The sequence below is a fragment of the Populus alba genome, chromosome 10 (genome assembly GCF_005239225.2).
Source record: "Populus alba chromosome 10, ASM523922v2, whole genome shotgun sequence".
In the NCBI taxonomy this organism is placed as follows: Eukaryota; Viridiplantae; Streptophyta; class Magnoliopsida; order Malpighiales; family Salicaceae; genus Populus; species Populus alba.
In genome coordinates this window covers 20,548,976-20,562,431 of record NC_133293.1, presented here as the reverse complement: position 1 = coordinate 20,562,431, position 13,456 = coordinate 20,548,976, and the positions used below count along the sequence as shown (strand labels likewise).

General features: G+C 32.6%; 1 protein-coding gene across 6 annotated transcripts; it reads right to left on the bottom strand.

Annotated features, from left to right (window-relative positions):
* Nucleotides 1-2,395: 2,395 nt before the first annotated feature.
* LOC118059830 (SHUGOSHIN 2) lies at nt 2,396-6,133 on the bottom strand. Of its 6 annotated transcripts, none has more exons than XM_073411714.1 (12): nt 5,762-6,133; nt 5,303-5,460; nt 5,151-5,188; nt 4,940-5,048; nt 4,823-4,846; nt 4,660-4,728; nt 4,510-4,539; nt 4,327-4,423; nt 4,189-4,246; nt 4,014-4,088; nt 3,827-3,916; nt 2,396-3,703 (listed from the first exon to the last, which is right to left on the bottom strand). In XM_073411714.1, the coding sequence occupies exons 1-12, from the start codon at nt 5,805-5,807 to the stop codon at nt 3,391-3,393; spliced, it is 1,107 nt and encodes a 368-aa protein (XP_073267815.1). In that variant the 5' UTR covers nt 5,808-6,133; the 3' UTR covers nt 2,396-3,390. The 6 variants fall into 6 exon arrangements, with proteins under 6 accessions (XP_073267815.1, XP_073267813.1, XP_073267814.1 ...); XM_073411712.1 differs by having other exon boundaries at nt 4,510-4,551; nt 5,762-6,129; XM_073411713.1 differs by having other exon boundaries at nt 2,396-3,700; nt 4,510-4,551; nt 5,762-6,129.
* Nucleotides 6,134-13,456: the final 7,323 nt, after the last annotated feature.

Here is a 13,456-nt window from a genome sequence, read left to right as displayed (position 1 = left end):
CACAGGGCTATACCTACCTTTGCCCATACCAGCGGCACCTTGGGAAGACCTTTCTATGGATTTCATCTTAGGACTCCCACGAACTCAGCGTGGCGCAGACTCAGTCTTCGTAGTGGTGGACAGGTATTCCAAAATGGCCCATTTTATTGCTTGTAAAAAGACTTCTGACGCTGTGCATATTGCCAATTTATTCTTCAAAGAAGTGGTGCGTCTACACGGAGTCCCCAAGTCAATTACCTCAGACCGTGACACAAAATTCCTGAGCCACTTTTGGAGAACCTTGTGGCGACGTTTTAATACCACACTAAACTTCAGCAGCACCAGCCACCCCCAAACCGATGGGCAAACGGAGGTGGTAAACCGCACCCTTGGCAACCTCATCCGCTGTCTTTCTGGAGAGAAGCCTAAGCAATGGGACTTGACGTTAGCTCAAGCTGAGTTCGCCTACAACAGTATGCTCAACAGATCAACAGGGAAAACACCATTCCAGGTGGTATACTGCAAGCCTCCAAGCCATGCCTTAGATTTGGTGTCTCTACCAAAACTTCCAGGACTGAACATTGCAGCGGAGCATATGGCTGATCGGATCAAAGCCATTCAGGATGAGGTACGTCAGAATTTAGAAGCATCTAATGCCAAATACAAATCAGCAGCAGACCGAAAACGACGACCTAAACTATTTAAAGTCGGGGACCTGGTGATGGTCTATCTACGAAGAGGGCGGTTTCCAGTGGGAGCATTTAACAAATTAAGTGACAAGAAGTATGGTCCCTATCAGATTCTACGGAAAATTAATGAAAATGCATATCGGGTAGACCTCCCTACAGAAATGGCAATCTCTCCTACATTCAATGTTGCTGACATATTCGAATATCATCCACCCGACGAGTCACCCTCCAATCTAACCCACTCGAGGACGAGTTCTTTTCAAGCAGAGGAGACTGATGCAGAACAGCCTGTCAATGCCACAACACAGCTCCAGGATGCAGAGGATGCATAAGAAGAGGTTGCCTTGAATTGAATTGCAAGACTACTGCAATTACTACCATGCACGAAGTACCAGCAGCACTCTCCTTATTAAATTTATATTCTTAGTTTTCCCTATTTAATTTATATTCTTAGATTGGCTTTAATGCCCCTTTATTTCTGCATTGTCTAGGACGTGGACTACGAGTCCTCTTTGATAGGGGATTTTCCTGTTACCCCTTTTAGCTTTCCTATTTAATTACGTAAGTTGTATTTGAGAAGGATTAAGGATGATGGCAAGCTTATAAATACAAGCTGCCACCACCCTCCACAGGACACTTTTTGATTTAATCAATAATAATTCTTCTTCAGAAATAAACTTGTTACTCGTGGATTCGAGTATCAATTATCGTTCGTGGACTCGAACACATTACAATAAAAAGACGTTGTTCTTTTTATACGTTTCGCTGCGTCAAATTATGACCAAATTAATTTAACTTTAAACCTTTCCCATTTTTTCCGAGGGCATGCATATAATTTTTCTTGAAGTATTAGTGTACAGTTTCATTGAAAATCTCCAGGGACAGCAATAGAAAACACAAGATCTTTTACACATATCTAGTAAATAATTTTAAAATCAAGAAAAAGAAATGAATTTAAAGTTCCCTCCATCTATATGTATAAAAAAGCTATAATAGTAACCTTTTTGAATCTAATTATTTATTTCCTTTTCCCTCTTCGTGCACAAACGCGGTTTGGAGATGTGGAAAATGATGTTTAAATCAGCTCCTTTTTGTCGCCTTACTTTTTTTTCTCTTTGCATGTGAGACGGTGATAGTTGCTGGACCCAGGCGTCACGATTTTCTTTTTTTCGGTCCCTTTCTTTGCTCAGATTTCTTATTTTTAACCTATGTTTTACTCCACCTAAGTATAGTAATTGGACAAGTAGTAATTAATTAAGGATGGAAAAAAAAATTACTAGAAATTGTCTTCCAACAGTCAAGCATAGCACAACAATAGAGTAAACTCAATTTTTGCTAATCAATGGTTAGAAATTTAGAATCCTTCATCCAAGTTCCAAGGTCAGATATGATCAAAAGAAAATCTAGGTTGTTCGTCAATTTAAATTAAAGGTGGTGCTTGGGTAAAATTGTAATAGTTATTTTTCAAAAAATAGTTTTTGTTTAGAAATATATTAAAATAATATATTTTTTATTTTTTAAAATTTATTTTTTTTACAACCTATCAAAACTACCCAAAAACACAAAAAAAAGTCAAAAAATAACAAAATGATGATTCAATCCTTTCGCCAAACTGTCTCTTCAATACACTAAACTCTATAATTAGAGTGTATTTGTTTTTGTAGTTGAATGCAGTATAATTATACATAAAATTCAACCATAAAAAACTATTTTTTCTATTTAAAAAAAAAAAAAAAATTTGTGAACCTCTCACCCTCAACCGCAAAAACGGACCCATCCTAATCCTTACTCTTGTTTCTCCAATTTACTTTCCCTCCTCGACACCCATATCACCATTTCCGAGCCGTTTGAATTCCTGGCCTCAGCAAGTGTCAAATGGTGCCAGTTTGCACCCCAGTAATGATTGAATGACATAGATTTATGGGTCATACGAATCCATGTACATCAAGGAAGAAACAAACTACTGACATGTTGTCATGAATGCCAATGTATAACTAATTATTCTGATTACAAAAATGCTTCACAGCTTTGCAAAATAAGCCTATACTCGAACAAATAAGAAGACTACAAAACGAGTTTTAATGTCTGCAATATCATAGACAAGGAAGCAAAATTTATGGGAGAGAATGGGAACCGAGGTGCTGGGGCCAGGTCGTACTTTCATTAACCAGCACGTACTGCTACACCGACATTAGCACCAGCAATTTCTATTTCTAGTAAATACAGCATATAAGTATTCAACATCAACATTCTGCTTTATAAGATTAAAATCAGGATCACACCGACACAAATGTTTGACATGGGTAGCTGTTGGCAATGATGTTCTTTCGACTCTGTGATTTAAAAGACGAGAACAAGATAAAATGATTACATGACAGATGCAGCAGAGTCATTTAGAAGGAAGTTTGATATGGTCTCTTCTTCCTGGAAAGGGAAGGAAATGTAAAATTGCACATAAACGTGTTACTTATGTTAAGGTCCACCTCAAATACTTGATGAACTAAACGTAGACTGATTTTGTGCACTTCCTAATCATCAACTGACCTCGAACCATAATAAAAGAAAATGCAGTAGCTTGAACATTTACAGGGTCAGCATGTGAAATAGATTTCCTCCAGAACACAACATCCAGGGGACCAAAAAAGAGCAGAACGTAGAAAATTTGCATACATATCCTCTCCTCTGCCATGCTCCGCGACAAAATGAAAGGTAGAATTTCAACTCACTCATTTCTTCGCATCTTAACATTAATTGGAATTTCCTTGTAGGTCTGAACTTTCTCGGCTGCTCGACGTGTGGGCCGAAAGGATGTCCTTCTCAGTTCTTGAGTTTCAAATCTAGGGACACTGTTCCCTGTTTCAGATTCAATTTTAACAGATAGAACTGATGATGTAGGACAACTTTCATGCACTGGATCGTCATGCAATGGAGGAATATGAAATTTAGCATCATCTGTCTGAAACAAATTTTCAGCTGGTTCTTGTATTTGATCCTCAGATTTAACCCTAGTGGATTGCCTTCCTGTACATATCCTGCTGAAACAAGCATAAAAGCATGTACAAATCCTTCATTTCTCTTAAATTATTTCTAGAATGCTCAAATCAAAAGACATTTGCAAACTAAAACTATATAGGATTCCGGACCATGTCAGGACTAACCTCTTTGTATCAGTATCCTTTTCAGTGGGTTCTTCTCCGGACTTAAACCTAGCAGATTGCCTTCTCAAACAAACACTGTCGGGAGAAATACTAAGCAAACTAAAAACTTTAGAGAAAAACTAAACTAACTCATAAAGACATTTGTGAACTAAAACCATACAGGATTCTGGATCATGTCAGAACAAACCTCTTTGTAACAGTGTTCTTTTCAGTGGGTTTTTCTCCAGATTTAAACATAGCAGATCGCCTTCTCAAACAAATACTGTCAAGAGAAATACCATGCACACTCAGAACTCTAGAGAAATGCTAGATCACTCAGCATGTCAAATTTCAAGCAGCGATAGAGTAATTGCAATACAAACCTCTTCTTCTCAGCATTCTCTTCAGTTTGACCTGGTTTAACAGCACTGGAATCCAAAGCTGCACGGAACCAATATAGAAAAAGTTGGCTTTATAAAGAGTTTCTAAAATTTTGAATACGTGTATAGCATGCTAGTTACATTGAACTTTTGATTGGCGCTTCCTTTTTATGTTGCAAGGTTTATTGTCCTCTGGTTGAGAGAATTGTGCTGCCTTGTCACCTTTGATGGTTTCAACCTACAAGAAATGACAAAACAGGATGAAATACTATGCAGGATACACCAACTTCCCATAAATTCCATTGAGGTCACTTGCTCAAATACCTCATTTCTCGTATTCTGGCTTCTAACTTTCTTTGTTTTCTCCTAAAACAGAGAGGGTTTTAGAAGTCTGTCACCAATATTACTGACAGGTGACAGCAACTTGATGAACGTATTCAACAGCAAGGCAAAAGGAACAGCAGCTAAACATACCTTCAGCTCCAATTTTTTGGCATTAAGCAGGCCATTCTTGCATCCCAACTCATGCTGATATGCCTTAAGCTGAATAGAAATGAACCAAATAGTTACCACATAAACGTTGCAACACAGCAAATTAAGCATGACAATCCAATGGCTTGCATACATAAAAACATACCTTATCTTTACCTGCATTTAGTTCCTGCATTTTAAGGGAATAATTTAGCCTCACCAAGGACTCAAATTTTGATGCAATTTAGATGCGATTAAAAAATTGATTAGTGCATGACATTACTGCTAACATCTGGCTGTTTGCTTGGGCAAGTTGCAGATTCTGTTGCTGTAATTGCTGATAATTGACTCTCAGTTTCTGCAACTCAATTGCACTCAACTCGATGATTTTACTGTTGACCAAAGTTAAGAAAAAATGGCACAAGAAATCACCAACAAGAGACAACAAAAATTAGGGGAAAGAAAGACAAACAAAATCAAAACAAAAAGGATACTTCCTATCTGCAACAAGCTTTGTCAATGCCATGATATCCTGTGACAACGATATTCAACAGGAAAAAAAAAACCAATAAGCTAAATTCTAATCAATACTCAAGAAAACACATCAATACATGTACATCTAGATATTGAAACACTCAAAACATACCCGTTTGAGCTTCTCAACATGCTCTTTACTAACTAAAACAGATTGTGATTTCCCATACTGGTTTCGCTGTGACAGGTTGCTAATATCAGCAAGCATTTTCCTTCGCGCAATTCCAACCAAAGACCCCTTTTCCAGTTTCTCTCCCTTTATTTTGTCACCTGACACATTCCCAATTTCATCGATCACGCAATTTAAGCTATTATACACAGCAATACCAACTCTGATTTGAATCATTACTAATTTTCTCAGAAATCAAACAGCGATGCACAATTCCTTTTAAGCTTTTCTAACCCTTCGCAATTCAAACATCAATAAAAGCCCCGAATTAAACACAACAAATCGATTTTACCGAATAAATATCGCATAAAGATTCATCAATAGTATAAAAAAATTAGAGATTTTGCGAAATTTTACACACAAAAAAATGAAACAAGATTACAGGGAGAAAGGAAAGAGTACCTGCAACATTAATGTTTTCTGTGTCAAGAACCGGAACACCCTCCATGAGCTACAACCCTAGAATTTATCTCTATTTTTCTCTCTCTATAAACCCTAATTCTGTGTTTCTCTCTCCAAAAAAATCGATTTTTTGTGAAAAAGAGGGAAATGGTGAAAATGGAGGAGAGCAGGGAAAACGAAGGGTAGAAATGGAAATATGTATTTGGCAGTATGGGAGGGAGCCAGTTTTATTTTTGAATTCGCTGTCTGAACCTGCATCCAGGCTCCCGAGGTAAAGGCGACGGGCCGTCGTTTAATTGAGTGAAATCGAATGCGTTGAGTAGGCCATGTGGCGTTTTATTATCTGTGCCCGACGGATCCAATAATTTCTTAGCAAGATTTAGGTTTTCGGGATTATATATATATATATATATATATATATATAGTTTTCAAGCTTTCTACTATTTTGGTGTTGGGATTTATTTATTTGAATACAGTAGATCGATATGGAAAATTTATTATTTTAAAAACTTAGTTTTAATCAACATATCACTGACTTAAATGTTCTTCTTATAATCAAATAAAAGGATATATATTTTGATGGTGAAATTTGTTTCTTTTAAAATGATAATATGCCAGAAATTCAGCATGTGATCTCTTTGTAATGTCAAGAGATTATTGTCACTTGGAACTGGAAAATAATTAACTCTTTCTTTTAGTTATTATGGGAAAACCAAACTCAATTAGGAGCATTAAAATTGAATTAATAATTGGTGGGTAAATAAGTTTGGTAATGTGGTGTATAGTATTTTTTATTTTAAAATATATTAAAATAATTTTTTTTACATTGATATATTAAAATCATTAAAAAAATATTTAATTAGATATTTTTTCAGATAAATATTTTTTTAAAAATATATTTCAAATTCATAAACAAATTATGTTTATATTTATGATGCATCCTATGTTTCATATTAAAAAAATCTGATTCCTTTTTACTAAAATCCAACGTTATATTGTAACCTGTCAAAACCAAACGGATACAGTATGTTTATAAATATAGTTGTGGTTATTATTAAAAGTGTTTTTTACTTAAAAATATATTAAAATAATATTTTTTTTTTTTTTAAAAAATTATTTTTGATATTATCACATTAAAATAATTTAAAAATATCAAAAATAAATAATTTAAAATAAATAAATAAAATTAAAATATAAAAACAAACCGAATTAAAAGTAGAGAAACGCACCTAGAGTGGACACTGGACAATGCTGGCCAAGCAATTCTTGGGCTGGGCTATCATATCATGACTGCCCTCCTTTCTGTGTTAAATGGGCCAACTTTTTTTTTTTTTTTTGAAATGGAAAGCATTTTACTGACCTGGATTCGTACGGCGTCGAATTACCCTATACCCTAATTCCTAATCTAAATTGGATGTTATTGCAATCTTTCCCGAGAACAAAAGCTAGGGCTACAGAACTAGGGAGGGCCTTTTCCTAGTTCCTACCCCCTAAATTGCCTTCTATTTTGCTTTGCCTTTTACATCAACAAAGTATATAATATGTGCAGTTTCGTGTTTGCCCTTGAGTTCTTATATTTTTCCAAAAAAGTGACATGTGATAAATGATTCGAGATTTATTCATTCTTAAAACACTAATTTAAATATTCTGTTACAGGAAAAGATTACCATGTATTGACACTAAAACATTATCAGATATTATCACATTATATTTGTCATTATTCAAGAATTAATGGGTTTACTCCACACCTCAATTATTTATTTTTATATATGATCTATATTGCATGATGTTGTCATATCATATGAAACTTATAGATAATATTTGGTTACTTTTTTTAAATAGTAGAGACGAAGACATGAGTTATACTTCATATTTTAAAATTATAAAAGTTGGATTCAAAATTATTTAAAAAATAAATTTACTTTATACTCGTTTTTTCTTTCGTTATACCCCCCCCCCTCTCTCCAACTTTTTGACAAATGCAAAGTATATTATCTCTTACGGCAGTTGCCCTTTTATATATATATATATATATATATATATATATAACAAAAACGAGCATTTATTTCTTGGAATATAAACTTTGGCTGCCGTTATTCTTGTCTACTTTCTCCACCTCGAGGCAATGCGTTGAAGCTTTTCTTGCTGTGGAGACAAAATACACGTGGATATCCACGCTCCTTTGTCTGAGATAAACATAAACTCTTATAATTCTTCAATTATAAAATAGAAAGTAACGACAACATAAAAAGAATTTAAAAGATCCAGATGAGAGGATCATGAGAGCAACTTGCAATACACTCTTCAAGAAATCCACACATACAAATCGATAATAATTCTGATCTCCCTCCTTCGTTCATCTCTTTGAAAATGGAATCCATGAAATGACAGGCGACAGAGGATGGAAAAGAATCACGAGAGAAGATGGAGTCAAAAAAGACTAATGAAGATATGAATCGCGGAGTGAGTCTTATTCAGAAGGTTGAAGTGAAAGCTCACGGGTAGAGAAAGGATGGCAACAAGATCATTGTAGTTTACTTGAAGCCCTCAAATCAATCACCCAGTTGGTTTCAATTCAATTTTTCCTGCTGGGTTTGATGTTGAGATTTGACTTGTTTTCCGTGAAAAGAGAGGCAGCGGCTGCGGTTATGCCTACTTTTCACTAATTTTGTAGGGACTAAATTTAAAGTGAATTTGAACCTTTTTTGTTTCAGCTTACAGAACTTGAAAAAGAACTGTTTTGGGTTGGAAAATTGTTTAAAAAAAATGTTCTGCCATGTGAGGCCTGTGGAGCTACAGAGGTAGCGGGCATGCCTAACGCAGGCCATGAATACTAGGCGAAGAAAAGAGAGAACTTTACTCGTAAGATTGATTCTTTTAAAAGATAAATGTTTTTCTTTTTCAACCATAATACTATTTTTGTGCATCAAAATCAGATTTTAGATAAATCACCTAGCCTACATACTGCACCCGTAGTTTATCTTTTTTCAATTCACATCCCAGATAACAACACAAGAAACTAGTATATTGCAATCAAAAAAGTATAAAAAAACAAGATTTAGGTTATGTGACGCGAGTGTCATCTTGTTTGGCCTGTTTTTTTTTTTTAAATAATCAAAACGTTATTGTTTGAATAAATAAAAAATTAAGTTTTAATCAAGTCAATTAAATCACAAATTAGCATGAATTTTTAATCAAATCCAGACATATTAATCATATATTTTTTTAATTTAAACTAATCAAGACTTTAAATGTAACCGAGTCTCGGGAGAACCTGTAGAGGGATGGTATGGATTTTATAGCCAGAGCTGAAACAAATCCTAAAACATATACTTGGCAGAATAGATCGAAAATTAATGCACTTATTTTTGGCATATAAAAAGTTGTGAGGACATCTCTAGCCATAGCCATCCTCACGTAAAGCATTTATACCTTGCAAGTGAAAGTTGGTTTTGCACATCCCAAAAGGTAAATGGATCCCTTCTTCTAATGTTCTCTTTCTTTCTATCCATAGCACAACTGGCTTTATATCTCTGGACCGGCATGCATGCCACCGCCCCAGAAATCAAGGAGTTGCAGGGATGCAATGGTATACTGAGATTTATACGGTTATTAATTTTAAAATTTATAAAATTAATTAAAGTATATATAAACTAATCTGGTTTCATGTTAATAATAATAAATAAATAAAAAAAAGGAGATGCGCGGATCCTAAAGATAAACTGTAAAGCTTACTTCTTCTGATTCCACCCAGGAAAATTGAAAAGCAGCCGTTTTGCTCTGTATACGTTTTCTTCTCCTCTTCTACGCCCATCATTGAAAAACGTATTGAAATTCGTCATCGTTTGGTTTCTTTTGTGATTTATTAGAAAGGAAAGTGGGTTATTCTAGTCTTATCCAGTCACGAGGGCTGCCAATTGTTGATTATCATCCATGTCTTGAGAAAAAAAAAAATCAGTTAAAAAAAAAAAAATGTAATATTACAAATATATTGTAATCCCTGTATTTCTTTAAAAATTTACTCTGGTCCGTGTATTTTATTTTTACTATTTTCCCTGGAGAAACAACTCGTGTTGTATGAGTGTGTCTTCAATTATTTAGGTATCATAAATTTAACGGTGATTTTGTGAAGAATCTTCTGCTGATATTACACCAGTCATGTTTTTGAATTCAATCATAGTATTTAATTAATAAATAAATTGAATTTATATTTTTTTAAAAATATATAATTTTACTCATTTTGATTTTTATATACCTTCACCGTCTTCTTTTTATTCACTTACATGTCTCCAGTGTAGTAAACAAATATTAATATCTTGTATCCAGTGTAGTAAACAAGTGATTAAATTTTGATTTTTTTTTTTTGTATTAGTTCTAAATATTGAATTATATTTAAAATTAAATTATCGGCGTCTAAAATGATTTTAAACGTGAGATTCAATTAAAATTTCTAAATTCATAGAATTTCAAACATGTATGACGTGTAAAGGTATACAAAATAACCCTTGTGTTTAATGCTTATCATTACACTCCTTAACCAGCTTCCCTTGCTCGATGGCTAATGGTAAGAGCATTATATATATATATATATATATATATATATATATATAATATATATATATATCCGGATTAACTTATATGGATATCGAACTAATTATTATTACTAGATCAACTACCTTTAACAGCATGAAGAAATTTTAAAGTGTAAAATCAATGGTCGAATGCTATTAATCATTGCATTTGGTTACACAATACAGGCCTTATTTGCTAATATAAACTTTTTTTTAGTAAGAACATCTTTTTTAATTTGAAGTACTTAAATTTGATCATGTATCTTATATGATGCATTGATTTAAATTTTTATATCATATTTCTTTACATATTAAAGACAGCAAGATGTGAAGCATTTCAATTTATTGTTATTATACTGATATATATTTAAGGTTAATAAATGAAAGTTAAATTAAAAAATTATCAATCTTATAATCTGATTAAAAAGCTTGTAACAAACTAAATTCAAATTAGAAAAATTTAAAGATTTTTTATTAAAAAGTCTATAAACTTAGCCCAACAAGATAATTTTAAAGCTTAATTCTAATATAAATCCATTTAAAAAAACTCAAAAAATCCCATTTGATGGTATGATTAGTTTTTCTGGTTTTATAGAAAAAAACTGAATTTAACTGAGCTGAGCTCGACTTGAATTTTTAAAAATTTAAATTACTTGATTTGATTGGTTTTTATAGTTCAAATTAAATCAAAGCATGAATAGGTGCAGTGCATGGCACCAAAATAAATGGTAGACCGCAACATGACAGGGAAAGAGGTGAAAAATTGAAAGCACTGTCTGTAAAAGTCAAGACATGATTTGTGTTAGTTAACTAGTCCTTGATCTCTACACACTTTTGTAAACCGGGTTAGTTACTCATTCATCAAATTCAAAAGCAACCTATGTGTAATGGATTTCACCTCGGAGGGAAAAGCCACCGAAGTTTCTGATGCTCCTTGGCCGAGGTTGATAATTAAATGATGTGATCAAAGGTCCCATCGAGTTTCGAAGCATGGAAGAAGCTCAGCCGGTAAAAGGATGTGCAGATCACAAGAAATGCCTGCAAGGTTTAGTCATCACCTTAAAAACATGTTTTTATTAAAATAGAGGGCAAACTATATTTTTATTATTTAATTTAATTTTTTTTTATTAAAATAGAGTGCGGTTTATATTTTTTAGATCGTTTTGATATACTAATATCAAAAATAATTTTTTAAAAATAAAAAAATATCATTAACATGTATTTCAACACGAAAAATTATTTGAAAAATAATTATTATCACCCTACCAAACACGCTCTAAATTTTTAAAACATAAGCTACTCAGCATTCATTATTATTAAAAAAAAAGTTATAAATAAAAATAAATAAATTTTAGATAAACAGTGTTTTGATGAGATTGTCAAGTGCACCGCTATAATTGTTGTTTTTTTTGTGACGAGGCTTGCATTACATGTAATGTGTTTTAAAATTTATGTTTTTCATTCAAGAATTATTATTATTATTTTACATGTAATAATTTAAATCATTTATAAATTTCTTTAAACTATAATTTTTTTTAAAATTACCACCGAAAACACTGGGGATGTGATGGAATTTATCATCACTCGGTGTTTTAAGCAAGACAAGAAGGGTATTATTGAATTGGGCGAAGTGTCTCAGTCTCTGGAGCTTGTCCAAGTAATTAAGCTTGCCAGCCGAAATATCTGACCGCGCTATCATCAGCAAATTTGTTGCCGTTATTAATAATGTGCTCGAGAGCTATCACGTAATACAGTGTGGGGACATTTGCATGTTAGCGTGTTTTGTTGTTTTTAAAGATGTTTTTATAATTAAAATAATATTTTTTATTTTTTTAATATGGATGTATAAAATCATTGAAAAAATAGTAATTCAATATATATAAATATTGTTTTTAAAAGAAACATAAGTTAGTTGAGGTGGGGCTATAATTGCACTTACGTGACGTGCAGCAGCCACTCTTGTTGGGTTTTTTTTTTTTAAATAACACAGATTCAAGAAATTTAAAAGAAAATTACATAATTTTGAAAATCGTTGGGCAAAGGATCGCTGTTGAAAATCATGGTCGCTGTCCATAATAGTAATTTAAATAAAAATTATAATTTAGAATTGTGGTTTCAATACAACTGATGTCTATTCATAGTAGCTATTTTTTAAACAAATCCTTGATTTCTAATTTGTATTAACAATGCATTTATAAACACCCAAATCATCTTCCCCTCATTTTCATCAGCATTTCTATTGTTGTTTTTTTTTTAGACAACTGCCCAAGCTTATGTGTCCAACCTCCGTGTCGCCACAGCTAATGGAATTATCTCCCACACATCACAAAATTTAGGTAAGACGTTAGTATTGTTTGTTTGCTTGCTTGATGCATGCAATGCAGTCGTGCTATTAACGAAATTGATTCATCAACTCATCATTGTAAAAGATATTAATAGACTTGAATATATTATTATACTATGTTTTTTTTAGTTAATAATTATATTTATTATTATTATTATTGTAATATTATTTTTACTAATTGTCATATCGATTTTAAAGTTTTCTTCCATTTATATATTTTCATACCTAGCTCATATAATCATGGTTTAGTATTGTTAGTTAACAAACGAACACGTGGAAAAGTTGTTCAAATCATCTACTAGCAGCTTTAAAAATATACATGGATAAAAACAATGTTTAAAACACACACATTAATTTGAGATTATAATTGACAAATAAAAATAATGTTAAAATAACTTTTTTTTTAATTATGGGTTTGAGGTTTGATAATTTATTGTTTTGTATGGCTTTTGATTATAATGGTATAGACTTTGTGATTTTATTTGGCTTTTAATTATAATGATCTGGACTTTATATTATATAAAATTCTAGAGTGGGCTATGATGCTCAATACCACTTCTATTGACAATAACAATTTATAGACACCCGCTATTGTCATTAACAATCGCCAATGCTAATAGCAAGTGTTTACAACAGCTACTAACATTAACTTTCGTTAATAAAACCATCTTCTCTAGTAGGAATTGAGTCAAAATCATATTACTTTTTAAATATTCTTTCTACTGTGATTTTTTAAAATCTTTTATATCCGTGTTAGAGTGATAAAAATACCCACTCTTC